Below are 15,917 nucleotides of genomic sequence, written 5' to 3'. Positions count from 1 at the left end.
AATTGAGTCAATTTAAATTATGATCCGGAACAAATTGTATGAAAGCTGAGCTTCTTAAGTAATAAGAAGCTGAAAAGTCATTTGTGCAGATTTTTCCCCATTGCATGCCAGGATCTCAATGTTGAATTTTGTGGATTATATTTTAACTGCAAACGGCCAAAACTTTGGTTTTCTTGATACTGGAAAGAAACAATATGGCCTGGACAGAGGAATAGTAAGGAATTGTTCTGACGCCGTTTTAGTAAAATAATAATAATAATTAGGAATACGTTTGAATTTAAGTTTTCTGGAAGCGCCTAGTGCTGTCTCGGACGCCTCGGTTACGGTCCTCAGAGAACGTCTCAGAGGGCCTTGCGCGGTTATGGGCAACGGATAAAACTACCTCGAAACTCCTGGCGCTGTCTTGGGCCGCCTAGGCATTTAAAGAAATCGCCAAAAGCTGTCCATGGCCGCGGATGAGCGCCATGGCCGTCTTAATTTGCTCAATGCCCATATTTGTGTACTTTTTCCACTTCGCTTTGGATCTAATTAGAATTGGAGGAAAGTTATTACTGTCGGGGTATACCGGGCATAATATCTGCAAAATTAATTTTTTGACAACTTCTGTATGAAGCATTTTCTTGTTAAAGAAGTACATTGGGCCAAAAATCCATTTTCCTAGAGCTTAAAAATTTTTTGTTTATTGATATATTTGGTTCTAAAACGGGGTTCAACGTTCAACGATTTTTGTTTTCACCTCTAGGCAATAATTTCGCCTTTTCCAGAACCATGAAGGAAGCGAGTGTAAGTCAATTAGAAGATGAGTTATGGCCGTTTCAAATCAATTCATTTGAAATTGAAAATTCCGGCACGAGAAATGGGGGAAATGATTTCTCGGTTTATCATGATATGCATATTTTTAATGGTAAAAATTCAGCTTTCATGGAGTTTTTTCCATATCAGAATATCAATTAACTTGTTGTATAGTGTTAAATATTGTCTTTTTTATGCTTAGGAATTGATACAATTTTGCATGCAGCGTTAAAATGAATTTTATTAAACAAAAAATTCAATTTCAGATGAGCTATTGGCCGAAAGAAGTGTTCCTCGCCGGCAGCACTCGGCGCCGCAGTACCTGCAGAAGCGGCATCAGGAGCGGCGGCGCTCCGAGACGGGTCTTCTTCCCTCCCGCCTGCGCCGATCTCGCCGCTCGGACGCCGGTCTTTCCAACCCCGAGGGCGGCACCACCCCGCGCAGCAACCGCAGCTCGAGCGCCTCCCGGGAAAACGACACTTCCCCCACCACCACCACCACGGCCATCGTCAGCAGCACCGAGAAGCTGAAGGACCGTTTCTACAACTGGCACCGCAAGTCGGAGCCGTACTGCAGTCTGACGCTGCCCTCGAAACTGTCGCAGCTCTTCTCCAGCCTGGAGCGGCGCAACTCGACCAATTTGCACCACCAGGAGCAGCGACCGCGGCTCGAGGCGGCCCCCGAGCCTGTCTGCACCGAGGAGGAGAACGAGGAGGAGGAGGAGGAGGAGGAAGGCGCGGAGACCAACAACCGGCAGGCCAGTCTGGAGGAAATCGTGGGCGAGATTGTGATGCAGAACGTGGGCCTGCAGCGCGCGGTCAAAAGGTCGCGCTCCCTGGGCAGGCCCAAGGAGGACAGCAGCTCCGACTGCGAGCACAGGTCGCCGCGGCAGAGACTCAGGGCGCAGCGCCTGGCCCGCATGTGCGCCCTGCGGACGCAGCAGGAGAGTCTGCAGACCTGCCAGAGGAGTTTCCTGCAGCAGTGGCACCTCAAGAACAGCGCCAACCTGCAGCAGGACGAACCTAGTCCGGTCCCCTCCCTCCCCTCCTGCCCTCAGGGCTGCCCTCAGGGCGGCCCTCAGGGCGGCCCTCAGGGCGGCCCTCAGGGCGGAGGGGAGGGGCCGAAAAGGTCGCCGCCGGTGACGCCGACGCGGTCGCCGTCCTTCCTCGGCGTGCTCGCCTCCTTCGGCTCCAAGCTGATGGTCAACAGCTCCGAGTCGCTGGCCGAGGTCGCGCAGCAGGCCACGGAGGCCACGCCCCCCGCCATGTACAAGCAGGGCAGCAGCGGCCTGGGCGCGCGCATCGCCAACGCGAGCGGCTCCGACTACGCCGACCCGGCCACCCTGAACCTGCAGACGCGCGACGACTTCTACGAGGACTCGTTGTCGGCCGTGCTGGACCAGGAGGAATTCTACCGCGACAGCGCCATCTTCAGCGACGACCACGACGAGCCGTCGACCCCCAAGCCGGCGCGCAAGGTGCCCCCGCCCGTCCCCGCCAAGCCCCACCGGCTCCAACAACCTAAGTCAGACGTCAAAGAGGAGGAGCAGCAGGAGCAGGTCAAGCCCAAGGGCTGGGTCAAGCAGATGGTGGGCAGGATTCAGGCCGGCGCCGACTCCTAGCCAGTCACTAATTTATTTCTAAGCTTCACACTTCCTTTCTTTACATACCTACCAAAGTTGACAGATTTTAACACGATTAAACTAGTAGTTTTGTTGGGATGACAATAAAAGAAGTGCCCTGTAGAAAATGAAAAGCCAATTGTTGCCGAGACCGGAAGCTGTGCAAAATTCACACCATATCTCTCTCTTGCAATTTAATATTAGTAAAATAAAATAAGTGACTTTGAAACAATAAATCTGCCTTGCTCTCATATCTGATAAAAATTATATGTATCGAGACCGAGGATTCTATTCCAGAAGAGAATTTTCTTGTAAAAGTTTAAGACTGTCACAAACGCATTTCTGGTTCCCTTTCCTTTAGCGTGCAAAAGAATAAGTTTGCCAACAAAAGTGCTGAAAACTAATTTGAGTGTAAATACGTCATAAATGTGGAAAACATTTTTCCAATTTATCGAGTTGAATAAAGATTTAAAGATTGCTTCTTTCGTAAATATCCGCCTTTTATTTATTAGTCTAATAAAAAAAAATATGACAACAATTCGATCAGTCGAGGAGGAGATAAGGCTGCAAAGTGGTCGGAATCAAATTGCTTTCAGCGAGTCTTTTGATGTAGGCAGGCAGCGGGAAATTCTTGTTGGTCATCTTGGAGTGAATTGCCTCTCGAAGCGCCCACCGGCTCAGATCCTTCAGCGAGCAAATGACTTGAAAAGAAAATCAATCAATAAAGTAATAAAGATTTTTTTGAAATTACATTTTGTTCTGGCCTTGCAGAGGTTGACCATGTACTTGAGACAAACATCTCCAGCCTCGAGAAATTCGACCTGCAAATGGCTTGGGTCGAGCAGACCTCCCATTCTGGCCAATCCCTGTTTCGCGAAACAGTCTTTGGCGCATTGGACAACTGAAATTTTGATAAATTATTTTGTTACTTAGAAAAAAAATTCTTACGAAAGGTTTTTTCCGTCTCTTTTAGAGTCAAATGGGGGTGTTGGGGATTGGGGCTGAGCATGGACATCATCTGCAGGACGGGGTGGCTGGGGTTGAGTTTCATCAACTCGAAGATGGACTCCTTGACAAGGTCTTTGCTCGCCGGAGGACAAATTTGCAGCAAAGCAACGACAAGTTCACGCTTCTTCAGCGAATCCCAAGGGATTTGCGAATCTGTAAAAATGAAATTATATGAAAAAAATTCAAACTAAAAACAGCAAAAGCAGCCACCTTTGAACAGAATGATGCACTGGTGCAGGAATTGAAAGCTTTTGGAAGAAGAGTTTTCCCCGAGATTGGAGGAGATTCGTTGAAACCGGGCGAAAAGCGTGTTCATGATCAAGGCCGACAGAGGGTGGATGACGAATTTGCTGTAGGGGTGGTTGTAGCCGTTGTCGTACAAAACCCTGAGGAGATTGAGAGCGACGGCGAAATCCTCGGCCTGCATGTCTTTGAACCGGAGCGAGTAGAGGAAAAGGCCCATCGGCTCCAGGTGGAGGGGCCAGTTGGTCTTGAGCATTTGCAACTTTTGGTCCCACAGTTGCTGGACTCCGTGGTGCAGTTGTTCGGCTTTCGAGGGAATGTTGGACATGGAAAGGAACGGCTGGTAATTTCTGGTCGGCCTGAACGTCTCGGCCAGGGCCAGGAACAGACTTTGGAAGGAACAACTTTGCAGGTCGTCGGTGTGCGCCAGGAAGATCTCCCACGGGTGTTTTGTTTTCACCTCGGCCTGCGAGAAGAACCCCGGCGGCTGCGAGGTCAACACGGACACTATCATTTGACCCGAGGTGTCCTTCAGAGCGCACTTGGGATAGCTGTGGTGTTGTTTCAGCAGCAAGTTTAAAAACTTGACCGGCCCGGCCTCTTCCTTCGAAAGGGTCGGTTCAGCCCCCAGCTCGAGGAGGCACGTGAACGCCTGAAATTGATTTACTTTTATTTATTAAAACATAATTACAAATTTCATTTAATTTAAGTTATAAGTAATGAATTAAAACAATAGTTTTTTCTCTTATTATTCATTAATTTTAACTTTAAATAGACATTTCATTTATTTTAATGCAGACCTCAGGACTTTGACTTGGGGAAAGGAAGCACTGCATCAGGACACTGTTTCCGGAATTATCACAAGCGTCAATATCACATCCCTTTGCGACGAGAAACTCAATCATCTCCTTGTTTGTGAGAAACTTCATCAAAATTGTTGAGCCGTCTATAAAAAACCATTTTTACTTATTTATGAATTGAATTGTAAAACTATTTACCCTCAGCCCTTGCCTGAACTCCACCGGGCTCAACTTGAAGCATTTTTGCCACCAATTTGCAGCAGCCGTCCGAGGGCAGGTGGACTTGCAAAGATGCCAAGATGAAGCAGTTGAGACCGACCCCGGTGCAAAACACTTGGCCGTCGTCTCGCAGATCTCGGATCAAACTCCAGTTGCCGCTTTTAATTGCGCCGTGCATGGCCGAGCTTGGGCTGTGCACGAAACTGCATCGATTACGAGATTTACATCAATTTTAATTTAGGTTTTCTGCAATAATTACATCATGATGAATTTATTGTCCTTGTTACGAAGCTTCGGTCCATCTCTTGAGAAATCGTTTGTCCTTCTCCTCAGGCAAAATATAATCTGTGGGCAAAAATAAAACATATTATGATGTGTTTGAAAACTGGATTATTTGAATTAGCACGTTTCTTGGATGAAAAATTTTGACAGTGAGAGAACGTGATAATTTTTTCACCAAAGCTATTAATTAATATTATATTAGTATTGTTTAAATTTATTTTATATTCTAAATACATTATTTATTTCTACAGTCAGTAAGATTGAAATTTTCATCGAGAATATTTAAATTTTATTTTTACAAATTTGATGAAAAAAGGCAAATTATCACGTGTTAACGAGGAAAGTGATTTTGATCTAAGAATTTCATGGAAATCCCTAACGCTTTAGAATTGCCAATCAGAGATAATAATAATAAAATGTTCATCATGCCTCATCATGTTCATCACGTGCTACCAAAGAAGAGTAGGTCCTCAGTCCAGGGTTGCGCAAACAATAAATAAACAGTACAGCTGAGTACATATTAAAAAGAATAAAAAAAAAAATAATAATAATAATAATCAAATATAAATGGAATAAAAAAAAAAGACAAAGAACAGAGGATTGTGGAGACCAAGTCCTAAACAAAGGATTGACATTATTAGATGCTCTTAAAGAAAAAGCGTCAAAGAACTTGATAAACATTAAAATCACTAAAATCAAGCATGCTTGGGGCACTAGCGTCAGTCAAAAATTGGTCACCAGTTATACCTTATCCTAATTCTTTTCCTTCAAAACTCCCTTTATTCTCATTGTTAAATATGCAATTGATGTAATATCTTTTGATTAAGGCCCTGTTTCTATGGTAAAAGTTACCGATCACACCACTTTTTATACATCAAACACAAATTTTTTGGTCCTAGCGATCACATGACGTCACAAACCGGAAGTGCGCAGCCGCCTTCCGGTTCGAGCAATCGCGTCCCAATCGTAAGATTTTGTTTTATTTTTAATTAATTTTACGCGACTGACAGTCAAAATCATGTGTCATTTTCAGATGCAAATTTTCAAGATAAATCGAATTCTGTACTTACTTTTCCAAAAATTGGAAGTTAAATTAATTTATTTTGATAAAAACTGAAAAAATCCGGCTCATTTTTCATTCGAAGCGACCTGCTGCAAATTTTAGCCGGAGAGCATGGATGTTTACATTTTTTTCCCGCTTCTCAATGAAATAAACTTTTGAACTGTCCATGTCAAAAGGCAGCTATCCAACCTTACGGGGTATAAATCGGCTCTCAAAGTATGCACTTCCGGTGACTTTTGTCAAAATCACGGTGGCAGCCCTTGCAGCGTTGCCAATCTTGGTTGCCAAGCAACCAGCAGGCAGTGGCCGGCCGGCAAAAACAATGGCGCCTGCCGCGACGAGTGTAAATCGTAAATAGTGCTGTTTATTTTTAATTTCATCAGTGAATTTGATAATTAACGAAATAAAGAGTGACCCTAAATCGTAAAAAATAGGTAGTTACGCGAAATTTACTTCTATTTCTCGTGAACCAGAGTGAAAATTATGAATAAACTCGCTCTCAACTTTGGCCTCGCTTCGGTTATCACCATTCAAAGTAAGTCGATTTACTTTTCTGAGGTCTGGAAATGCACTCTTTCAACGTAAAATTTAATGCAGAATCGCCTGGTCACATTAATTTTGCGATTAGGTCGGCCGCCGACTCGTACGCGGCCGAGACGTCACTTGCCGCTGCCACGTTTCATTTGGTGGGTCTTCGTCGGGGCCACCTTCGGACGAGAGCCGCTCGTTTCGATAGACTTTTGCGCGAATGCAGTATTTTTTTAGAACGCGTTAAATTAAATTATTCAAAGTTTCAGCATTGATAGATAATTAAGTCATGTATATTTTGATATGCTGGTTTTAAATAAATTTTGACTAGGAGCGGAGTTATTAACGTTTCCGCGAGACTTTTGTTTTTTTAATTTTAAAATTAGAAAAAAAAATTTAAACATAAAAACCCTAAAAGAAAAATGTTGCCAATTAAATTTCCTACAATTTCTTTCACAGGCTTGATAATGTCAAAATTTTTTTTACTTATGAACGGAAGGCTTAAAGTCAAAATATAATTTTTTAACATAGAAGAAAATTTTTTAGAATTTTTTTGAGATGGCCAATCGATTGGAAATTTAATTTTGTCTAGGGTGAGTAAATTTCATCAAAAAATAATGCGCCGTTTCAAAATAAGAAAATAAAATGTGATGGCACCTCTAAGCGCTTTTGAAGACGAAGGCGGCATTAGTGCGCTCATGAAAAAGGAAGCTGCAACTTGAAAACAGCTCAATATTTTTTGATGAAATTTACTCACCCTAGACAAAATTAAATTTCCAATCGATTGGCCATCTCAAAAAAATTCTAAAAAATTTTCTTCTATGTTAAAAAATTATATTTTGACTTTAAGCCTTCCGTTCATAAGTAAAAAAAATGTTGACATTATCAAGCCTGTGAAAGAAATTGTAGGAAATTTAATTGGCAACATTTTTCTTTTAGGGTTTTTATGTTTAAAATTTTTTTTCTAATTTTAAAATTAAAAAAACAAAAGTCTCGCGGAAACGTTAATAACTCCGCTCCTAGTCAAAATTTATTTAAAACCAGCATATCAAAATATACATGACTTAATTATCTATCAATGCTGAAACTTTGAATAATTTAATTTAACGCGTTCTAAAAAAATACTGCATTCGCGCAAAAGTCTATCGAAACGAGCGGCTCTCGTCCGAAGGTGGCCCCGACGAAGACCCACCAAATGAAACGCGGCAGCGGCAAGTGACGTCTCGGCCGCGTACGAGTCGGCGGCCGACCTAATCGCAAAATTAATGTGACCAGGCGATTCTGCATTAAATTTTACGTTGAAAGAGTGCATTTACAGACCTCAGAAAAGTAAATCAAGGCACTCGATCTATCGGCAAACCTTGTCATACAATATTTCCGATTTTAATAAACTGCAAATTCGAGAATAAAAAGACGGGAAACGTTGTTTATCAAATCGAATGTCTAATTAAAAGCAGAATAATTTTAGTGTTATTTAATAAGTCAGTAAAAACTATCTTAGAGAATAATTAATGTTTTGAATTTTGATTAACAAAACATGTGATTGACGATGTGGCAAACCAGCAGCGCACAGAGCCACTCTCGCTCCGCTCGCGACGGTGGCGCCGCGTGGTGGCAAAACGCTCATAGAAACTGGGCCTTAATGTGAATTTTTTCTTTTTAAGATCATTTTCCTCTCTATTATGTAAATTGATAATTTTATTTGAATGTATGTATGATGTACCTGGGCAGTAATTGCCTTCTGATACAATCAATAAAGACACTTTGCAACTAAATTTAAATTTCTTTTATGCTATTCAAATTTCATTGTATGGATGGAATCTCCTTGCCTAATTATTTTTTTTAAATTTTTCAATTCTGAATGGAATACATTAAAATATATTTAATTCGACTCAAATATAATGAAAAAAAAGAACTCATTTTCAATTATTTTCTTCTCAGGAAAGACTATTTCCAGACTCATTTTAAACGTTATTTTGAAATCAGGATAATATTTTCAAAACGGTTAGGAAATATTTTAATTTTTTTTACTTCTATATAAATAAGCATGGTGAATCTTTAGGCTTTATCACAGGTTTTGCGTCAGAACTGTCAGGTTGCATATTTACAAGAAACACTGATGAAATTTAAGAATATTTGGAGAAAACAAAAGATACAATTTAAATATTATTTTGATCTTTTCTCTCTTTGATACTATTGGCTTTAGATGGGAATTGCCGAGCATAAAAAAGTAGAGTCTGAATGATATAATTATTTAATTTAATTGTCCAGCTGGGCAGGGTAAAACGCCAATATGCGGCAAAACCCAGCGATCTTTGAACTGGTATTTTTTTTGTACTAAGCAAACGCGCGGGTCAAAAGAGTCTGGGATTCCACATCATTTTGAACAAATTGTATATTGGGAATGCAATAAAATAATTATGAAGGTTACGAGATCAGAAGCGAGGTCAAATGTAGGATTGCTATATAAAGTGGGCTCGGGTTTGCAAAATGTCTCATTATTTCCCACACAACAATCAGTGCCGCAGACCATCACATTCCTCTGAACGTCTGGTGAGTGAATCTTAAATATTTAAATCCAGTTAAAATTGAATTAAATTTGGTCAGTCTTGAGCATAAAAATTGCAAACCTTCTGATTTTATCATTTAATTTAAAATTTATACTCTTAAATACTGTTTTTATATAATGTATGAAGTGAGAAGCAAGAAAAATTTAATTAAGGCTGTTTCGGCGATCATCGTAGGGTACGCCCACTGAATTTGCAAATATTTTGAAAAAATGACTGCAAAATATTTCCAACAAATTTTTCTCTTTTATTTGCCCATTATAAGAGCTTTTATGAAAAATTTTCCGACTTTTCCGGAAAATGGCTGAGTTATAAAGGGGTTTGCTTTTCCGCTTGTATCTCATTAAGTATAAGTCCTACGTTAAAAACGAGCATATATTCTGAATGCTGATAAAATTTCCAATATTTTTTACATTAACAATTATTTTCTATGAAAGGGTTAAGTACCCTGAAATCAGGGTAAAAATACTTCAATGCCTGCCCCTGAAGGTATGCAACCGGAAAATTAAATCTGAGATAGCCAAAATTTGACGTCACTCATAGGCACAAACTTCCCCAAAGGAAATTATTTTTGCATTTTCCATTTTTGAGAAAATCCAAAAATTCCCAAAAAGGGTCAAATGGGGTTGGAAAATGCGGGAAAGCCAAGAAAGTGTGGTCATATGGCACATTGGCCGATTCGTTATCACATCCTTAATACGTGTCTAAATTTTCAGAAAATTTCATCTGCCCAAAAAAAAGTTACAGCCGATTTTCAAAAATAGCCCTATCTCGGAAGCAGGAAAACTAACAAAACCGTTTTATATCCATCAGCCAAAATTTAAAAAGGCAAGAAACATATTGTTTTTATGGTCTCATTCGAAAGCTATGGTGGCTAACTTCACGTTGGTACGAAAAAATTTCGGTTTCTTCTGACAGATATTGAGATATACCGGTTATTGTGTAATAAAAACCGGTATGCAAGTTCTAATTTCACCAAAATTTGGACTTTTTGCGACGAAAAACATGTATATTGTATAAATTTAGGTTTGTGCATTAGTTTATGATGGAAAAATACGATATTTATAATAATACCACTCCTCAGTCCAAAATTATAAGCATTTTTCAAAAATATTTTACATACCGGTATTTAATTAACTATTCAGAAAACCGGCCTAAAATCACCGACGTTGTGTGGCGCGATAATAATATTTTCAGAAAAAATAAAAATATTTACAATTCTTCTGCGCCGCATTATCGAAGAAACACCCTTAATTTTAATTTATAGTAAATTTTAATAGCTTTTTTCATAGCTCTATACCAGCCTACAGGAGTCATTGAACATTATGGCAAAATATTTTGAACACTGTTCTCAAAGTTTGCAATAATCACTGTTTATTAATTTAAGATCTGCAAATTTTTTTCCATTATTCATCAACAGTATGTGTTCTGTAGAGAAATTGAAAACGCAAGTTTAAAACAACATTTCGCGAGTCATGTGGCCAAACATAACATGGGTGTTTATCGCTACCTTCATGTTTGCAAGTAAGTCTTATTTCAATTATTGAAAAGTGAATGTTTTTGGGTATTGATTAAATTCGTGCTTACTTTGAAGCTTCTTTGCAAACAACGAATGCGAAAATGACGATTGAAAACAGAAACAAGCTGATCCATGCGATGACGACAGAATTATTTGAGCCCGCTTTCCTGCCAAAGGGACCAGATCGATTGGTGGTCAAAATCTCAAAAAATGCCAACCATTGTTACGTAAGCAGAACTCTAAATTTCCCAAGAATGACAAATTTTAGAATTATAATCAAAATAACAGGAAGATCTGCGAGCAATTGAAAGGCTGCAGGCCGCCACCATCAACGACCTCTCCAACATCATTTACTTGTCTGACATCCGAGCCATACCGAATCTCGACTTTCTCAAAGAACTGCCCAGGGACGAGTTGTTCTCCATCTTCATGCCGCACCACCAGCGATTGGCCAGCAAACTGATCAATCTGCTCATGGGTAGCCGAGATTTAAAAAAGGTTTTTTCATTCCTTAACAATTTTTATTGGTATAGAGGTGGGCGATGTTGACGAAATGCTGCAACGCGCCTACTGCATCAGGGACAAAACCAATCCCGGTCTCTTCGTCTACGCTTTGAGCTTTGTTTTGGTGCATCGACCTGATTGCAGATCTCTCAAGATGCGTTCTCTAGCGCACATTTTCCCTGGAAACTTCATCAAAAGTTCCGAATTGGAAGTGGCGCAGCATCAAATGACGATTGACATCATCAACCAAAAAGATGAGGTGGAGTTTTGTTAATTCTAAATAAGAGGATAGTCATACATAATAATTTTGCGAGATAGACAGTGGTCGAGCAACCCTTCGACTTCAGCGGTAACGACCTGGACCCAGAGCACTGGCTTTCCTACTTCCGAGAGGACGTCTTCATGAACCTTCATCACTGGCACTGGCATATCTGGTACCCTTTCATCGATCCGAAGAATGCTTCAAACATCCCCGTCGTGGACAAAGATCGCAGGGGCGAGCTCTTTTACTACATGCACCAGCAGGTCATCGCCAGGTACTGCAATCATTTACCTCAAAACCGGTATTCTCAATTTTCTTCAGATACAACTTTGAGAGGCTGAGCAATAGACTCCCCTTTGTGGAGCCTTTTGACGATTTGAAAAATCCCATTGCCGACGGATACTACTCGAAGTTGAATCAAGGCCTTGGAAGCAAGCCGTGGGCAGGGCGACCTAAAAATTTGCAATTTCAGGTAAAATAAATACACCATCGAAAGGGATCTATTTAAATTTCCAAAATGTAGAATCTGAATCGCTACGAGTTCAAAATCAGCGTGCAGGATCTTTTGCGGTGGAAGAATCGCATTCTGGATGCCATCATTCAAGGGAAAGTGAGAAAAGTGAGTTAGAATCTAAAAATTCAAAAAATATCTATAATGCAAAATAAATTTTTCTTCAGGCCGACAACACCGAAATTGAGCTGAATGCCAACACGGGAATCAACATCCTCGGGAACATGGTCGAGTCTTCCGTTTTGAGCGTCAACAAGAAGTTTTACGGTGACTTGCACAACATGATGCACGTGTTCACCGCTCTCTCGCACGACCCTGACGGCCGCTTCAACGAGGACATGGGCGTCATGGGCGAAACCTCAACGGCCATGCGCGACCCAGCTTTTTACAAAGTCCACGCAATGGTCGACAACATATTCAACAGTTTTAAAGAAACTTTGCCTCCGTACACTGTACCAGAGGTGCTAAATTCAATTTACTTTGGGTGTAAAATCATCTCAAATTTATTATTTAAAGCTCAATTTCCCGGCCGTGGAGGTCACCAGCATTTCTCTGCAGTCGGACCAGTCCGACGTGTTGAACAAACTTGAAACACACTGGGAGAAGTTCACCATCTCCCTTAACAGGAGCCTTGACTTTCTAGGAGAACCCAACGGCAATCACATCGTGTCCATCAAAACGGATCGTCTCCAGCATGTGCCCTTCCAATATAACATCAAGGTAACGCAAATAAAATAAATATAAAAAAGCTGTGGTTGGTGCGCTAGGCTGATAAAACCTGAAGGCCTTGGGTTCTATCCCGGCTGGGAATAGGGTTTGAAAAAGCTCTGTTCTTGGCCGCTTAGCTCACAAGACTTCAGGAAATCATAGGAGGTGATCACTGCGACAGGCAGATTTGGAAAAAATTGCTGTGTGGTGTTTTCTGCGCTTTCCATCAGACATATTCCAGGCGAATGCTGGCAAAGTACCCATTCATAGGCCGCAGCCGCTCACCTTCCTCATCCTTCAAATTACTAACAACCAAACCTATCCTCTTCTCATTTCAACCAGGCCGTTTTATCACCCCCGAAAGGAGAGAATCCTTGAGATTTAACAAGTTTTGTTGTTCAAAGTGCTTAATTCTGGAAGCAGACCAGTGCAAGGGTTTGTGCGCATTTTCCTGGCACCGAAATACAACGACCGTGATGTGGCAATTGATTTTGCCGAGCAAAGAAGATTGTTCATTGAACTTGACAGGTTCCAAGTGACATGTTAGTTAATTTAAAATATGGCGACTTCTTCTGACAGCTCTTAATTTAAGTACCGGCAAACAAGGTTACAGAGATTATTCGCAAGGACTCTGATTCAACCGTTGCCGTGGAATACCCGACAGTTCTCACCGATGCCGAAACCAATTCCCAGTGCGGCTGGCCGATGCACTTGCTCATTCCCAAAGGAACGCCAGGTGGTTACACGGCTCAGCTCTTCGTCATAGTCACAAACTACGAATTAGACGTATAGATCTTTCTGCAGGTGTCAATGAGAGGAATTAAGTTGTCTTGATTTCAGGTGCCGTTCGTCAGAGCTACCCTGAAAGACACGCCACCTTACTGCGGCATGAGGGACTCAAAGTATCCAGACAAAAGAGCGATGGGCTTCCCGTTCGATCGGCCGCAGGATCTGGTCAGGATTCGGACGCTGGCGAATTTCACCGCCTTGACCAAAAACATGGCCTTCACCGACGTCCTCATCAATCACAAGAACGTCGTGAACGATGGAAAACTTGCTTCGCCTCGTACCAATTTCAACCCCAAGAACGGACTGTCAGACGAGTCTTACTCAAGGATCAACAGTCAAGCTCGGCGTGACGAGTCTGTGACAGAATTTTCTCTAGGTTTGTATCCTAATCATTTTGTGTGCGTATAAAATGCTCACACTCGTTGCAGGTGACAATCCATTCTTCGTGAGCTACCTGCATGCATCCAGGATGGACAACATGCGGGTAAGTAGCTAAAATATTGCAGAGAGGGTGTTCTGACAAGTGAAAATCTTGTTTCAGCGCGATTGGAATGGAGCCCAAGTTTTCTGCCGAAGAATGGGACTCGACCTTCTCACAGTTCCAAGCACCAGGCATTTTACAGCTGTGATGCTATATTTACGGACCATGCTGTCGGCATCCACGGAGCATTGTAAGAAAGTTTTGAATAAAGACTCGTGATCCATTGATGAAATGAATTAAATCAAAATCAAATGATTTCGGACGCTAGAATCTGAATTTTTTCTTCATGTGTGTAACAGTCAACGTCTGGATCGGAGCCAAGTGGTTTTCAGGAGACGAGCTGAGCAACCTATCTTCCTACAAGCACATAAGTAAGGATAAATTCAAGTGGACCAGCAGCTCTGAAGACATGGCCATTGTTGACGTCATCAAATCCGAGCAGCCGGGTCCTTGCGTCAACATTTACGTCGACAGCAAAAAAGCAAACTACTGGGCCAACAACTGCTCTAGAAACTTCCACTTCATCTGCAGCAAAAGCAAATGGGAAATTCCTCCTCTGCTGGAAAAAGCCGTCGCAACACACATCTCAGAGGAAAACATACGTCGCCTCTTCCTTGATTCTGACGAAGAATATTAAATAATTTCTTTTCATCTTGGAATGAAAGCAATGGGATTTTAAGAGGCTTACATTCTAATGTAATCTATATGACCTGTATGGTTTCAACAATAACAAAATGTTTGAAAACTGCTTACTCTCTGTTATTATTTACTTGACTATACTATCATTTCAATATTAACTAAATTACCCCACTTTATTTTGATTGAATGGAAAAATGCAAAAATTTAAGTGGATATTCCAGATTCAAGGAGTTTAAGCGTACTACTGATTCATCTCTCATCACTTTCTTCATTCATTATTTTACCAACAAAAATCTACTTTTTGTTTTCTCTATCTCAACGTTCAGCAAATGATTGTGGAAATATCATTCACTTTGATTTTTTTTCCTAAAAAAATTCGGCTTTAAAAACTCTTTAAGGCAACATTGGTGGTTAAAATTTTCAGTATGTTATGATAATTTTTATCCAATGATAGCCGGAAATGGCTCTTATCGTTGCAATGACTTGATTTATGTACTCAATTTAATATAAAAAGATTTTCTTTTACAATGTTTTACAAGTTGATTGGCAAGTGGGACTGCCGCGCTTGTTATCAATAAAGAGAAAATATAATTACATAGCTTCTCTTATAATAAAAATAATTTTAACTTAATTGCTTTTTGCTGTACACAAGATTTGATAATTATAAGAGCAATAATTGTTTAATACGTTTAATAACAACTCTAACTGTTAAGTTAGATCAAATTTGCATGATAATTATTCGTGAATAAAGTATTGAAAACTTCCAATACAACTAGGAAAATTAAAAAAAAATTTACCAAAAAGAGAGATCAAGAGAAAATTTCTGTTTATCTTAATGGATTTTGGGCTTTATCCACAACGCAGTTAAAAAATTAATTTTAACTACCGTAAATTTCCATCCCTAGGTAAACGAATTAATAAAAAATATCCTTAACCACTTCCTTCGCTCGCTCACTCTCACACCGCAGAATAGATATTAATACATATACATCAATTATGACATATGACAACGTTCGTGCTACAGGAAACACGAGCAACTACATAACAAAATTTAGCTGAAATACCTTTTATCCTTATCCGATCACATTTAGCCAACAATTTTACTGGCAGGGTCAGCAAAAAAGGCACAAAGGTCAGGAGAAAACAGAGATTTCAGTTCCTTCTTGGTGTGTTTGTTTGGGTTTCTTTACTTTCCGCACAAAAGTGGGATGGGCAAAGGGGTTTAAAGCGGGAGCGTTGGTGTTGACGAATAACTGCAATATTTTTGCCACTTTAAAATAGGTACCTATATCTTAAAATTCTCATATATTCTGGTATAGGCTTCTTTTTAAGTGAACATTGTTTGAAATTATGCGAACATCTAGCATTTTTGCTCGAATTG

At 40.5% G+C, this 15,917-nt stretch overlaps 4 protein-coding genes across 15 annotated transcripts in view; 3 read left to right on the top strand and 1 right to left on the bottom strand.

Annotated features, from left to right (window-relative positions):
* LOC132203833 (pleckstrin homology domain-containing family G member 1-like) overlaps positions 1 to 2,898 on the top strand; it is a 31,541-nt gene extending 28,643 nt beyond the window's left edge. For both annotated transcript variants that reach the window (XM_059631955.1, XM_059631954.1), the window contains exon 11: positions 1,059 to 2,898. In XM_059631955.1, the coding sequence (XP_059487938.1) occupies positions 1,059 to 2,413 (1,355 nt within the window). In that variant the 3' untranslated portion in view covers positions 2,414 to 2,898. The remainder of the gene's footprint in view (positions 1 to 1,058) is intronic.
* LOC132203836 (uncharacterized) lies at positions 2,895 to 15,752 on the bottom strand. 5 transcript variants are annotated; one of them, XM_059631962.1, is made up of 9 exons: positions 5,713 to 5,869; positions 5,395 to 5,474; positions 4,943 to 5,028; positions 4,663 to 4,886; positions 4,465 to 4,610; positions 3,632 to 4,316; positions 3,362 to 3,574; positions 3,165 to 3,314; positions 2,895 to 3,114 (listed from the first exon to the last, which is right to left on the bottom strand). In XM_059631962.1, exons 3-9 carry the CDS (start codon positions 4,945 to 4,947, stop codon positions 2,957 to 2,959), a joined length of 1,581 nt encoding a protein of 526 aa, XP_059487945.1. In that variant the 5' UTR covers positions 4,948 to 5,028; positions 5,395 to 5,474; positions 5,713 to 5,869; the 3' UTR covers positions 2,895 to 2,956. The 5 variants fall into 5 exon arrangements, with proteins under 5 accessions (XP_059487945.1, XP_059487943.1, XP_059487944.1 ...); XM_059631960.1 differs by having other exon boundaries at positions 5,395 to 5,456; positions 5,819 to 5,855; XM_059631961.1 differs by lacking the exons at positions 5,395 to 5,474; positions 5,713 to 5,869 and adding an exon at positions 15,601 to 15,752.
* On the top strand, positions 6,016 to 13,466 carry LOC132203837 (phenoloxidase 2-like). Of its 7 annotated transcripts, none has more exons than XM_059631971.1 (13): positions 6,016 to 6,371; positions 9,077 to 9,109; positions 10,558 to 10,647; positions 10,718 to 10,869; positions 10,931 to 11,120; positions 11,176 to 11,405; positions 11,465 to 11,682; positions 11,730 to 11,880; positions 11,932 to 12,027; positions 12,087 to 12,380; positions 12,436 to 12,639; positions 13,032 to 13,169; positions 13,220 to 13,466. In XM_059631971.1, exons 3-12 carry the CDS (start codon positions 10,599 to 10,601, stop codon positions 13,164 to 13,166), a joined length of 1,719 nt encoding a protein of 572 aa, XP_059487954.1. In that variant the 5' UTR covers positions 6,016 to 6,371; positions 9,077 to 9,109; positions 10,558 to 10,598; the 3' UTR covers positions 13,167 to 13,169; positions 13,220 to 13,466. The 7 variants fall into 7 exon arrangements, with proteins under 7 accessions (XP_059487954.1, XP_059487950.1, XP_059487949.1 ...); XM_059631967.1 differs by having other exon boundaries at positions 6,348 to 6,563; XM_059631966.1 differs by having other exon boundaries at positions 6,348 to 6,563; positions 8,983 to 9,109.
* On the top strand, positions 13,170 to 15,103 carry LOC132203841 (uncharacterized). The gene is made up of 5 exons (XM_059631978.1): positions 13,170 to 13,413; positions 13,468 to 13,792; positions 13,845 to 13,900; positions 13,958 to 14,087; positions 14,197 to 15,103. The coding sequence occupies exons 1-5, from the start codon at positions 13,333 to 13,335 to the stop codon at positions 14,532 to 14,534; spliced, it is 930 nt and encodes a 309-aa protein (XP_059487961.1). The 5' UTR covers positions 13,170 to 13,332; the 3' UTR covers positions 14,535 to 15,103.
* Positions 15,753 to 15,917: the final 165 nt, after the last annotated feature.

The sequence above is a fragment of the Neocloeon triangulifer genome, unplaced genomic scaffold, assembly GCF_031216515.1.
Source record: "Neocloeon triangulifer isolate White Clay Creek 2 clone unplaced genomic scaffold, ASM3121651v1 ptg000020l, whole genome shotgun sequence".
Classification (NCBI taxonomy): domain Eukaryota; kingdom Metazoa; phylum Arthropoda; class Insecta; order Ephemeroptera; family Baetidae; genus Neocloeon; species Neocloeon triangulifer.
The sequence above is the reverse complement of the archived record's forward strand: the minus strand, read 5'-3'. Positions and strand labels throughout refer to the sequence as shown.

Coding starts and splice junctions, on each gene's coding strand:
- LOC132203836 (XM_059631960.1), bottom strand. CDS start 5,840: ATGTATAAAAAGTGGTGTGATC. Junction 5,457..5,818: donor GTATAAAAAGTGGTGTGATC/GGTAACTTTTAC, acceptor TGTTTATTTATT/GTTTGCGCAACCCTGGACTG. Junction 4,611..4,662: donor AGTTCAGGCAAGGGCTGAGG/GTAAATAGTTTT, acceptor GGTTTTTTATAG/ACGGCTCAACAATTTTGATG.
- LOC132203837 (XM_059631971.1), top strand. CDS start 10,599: ATGTGGCCAAACATAACATGGGTGTTTATCGCTACCTTCATGTTTGCA. Junction 11,121..11,175: donor ACTGATCAATCTGCTCATGG/GTAGCCGAGATT, acceptor TTATTGGTATAG/AGGTGGGCGATGTTGACGAA. Junction 12,640..13,031: donor CCTTCCAATATAACATCAAG/GTAACGCAAATA, acceptor TGTTGTTCAAAG/TGCTTAATTCTGGAAGCAGA.
- LOC132203841 (XM_059631978.1), top strand. CDS start 13,333: ATGCACTTGCTCATTCCCAAAGGAACGCCAGGTGGTTACACGGCTCAG. Junction 13,414..13,467: donor TCACAAACTACGAATTAGAC/GTATAGATCTTT, acceptor TCTTGATTTCAG/GTGCCGTTCGTCAGAGCTAC. Junction 13,901..13,957: donor CCAGGATGGACAACATGCGG/GTAAGTAGCTAA, acceptor ATCTTGTTTCAG/CGCGATTGGAATGGAGCCCA.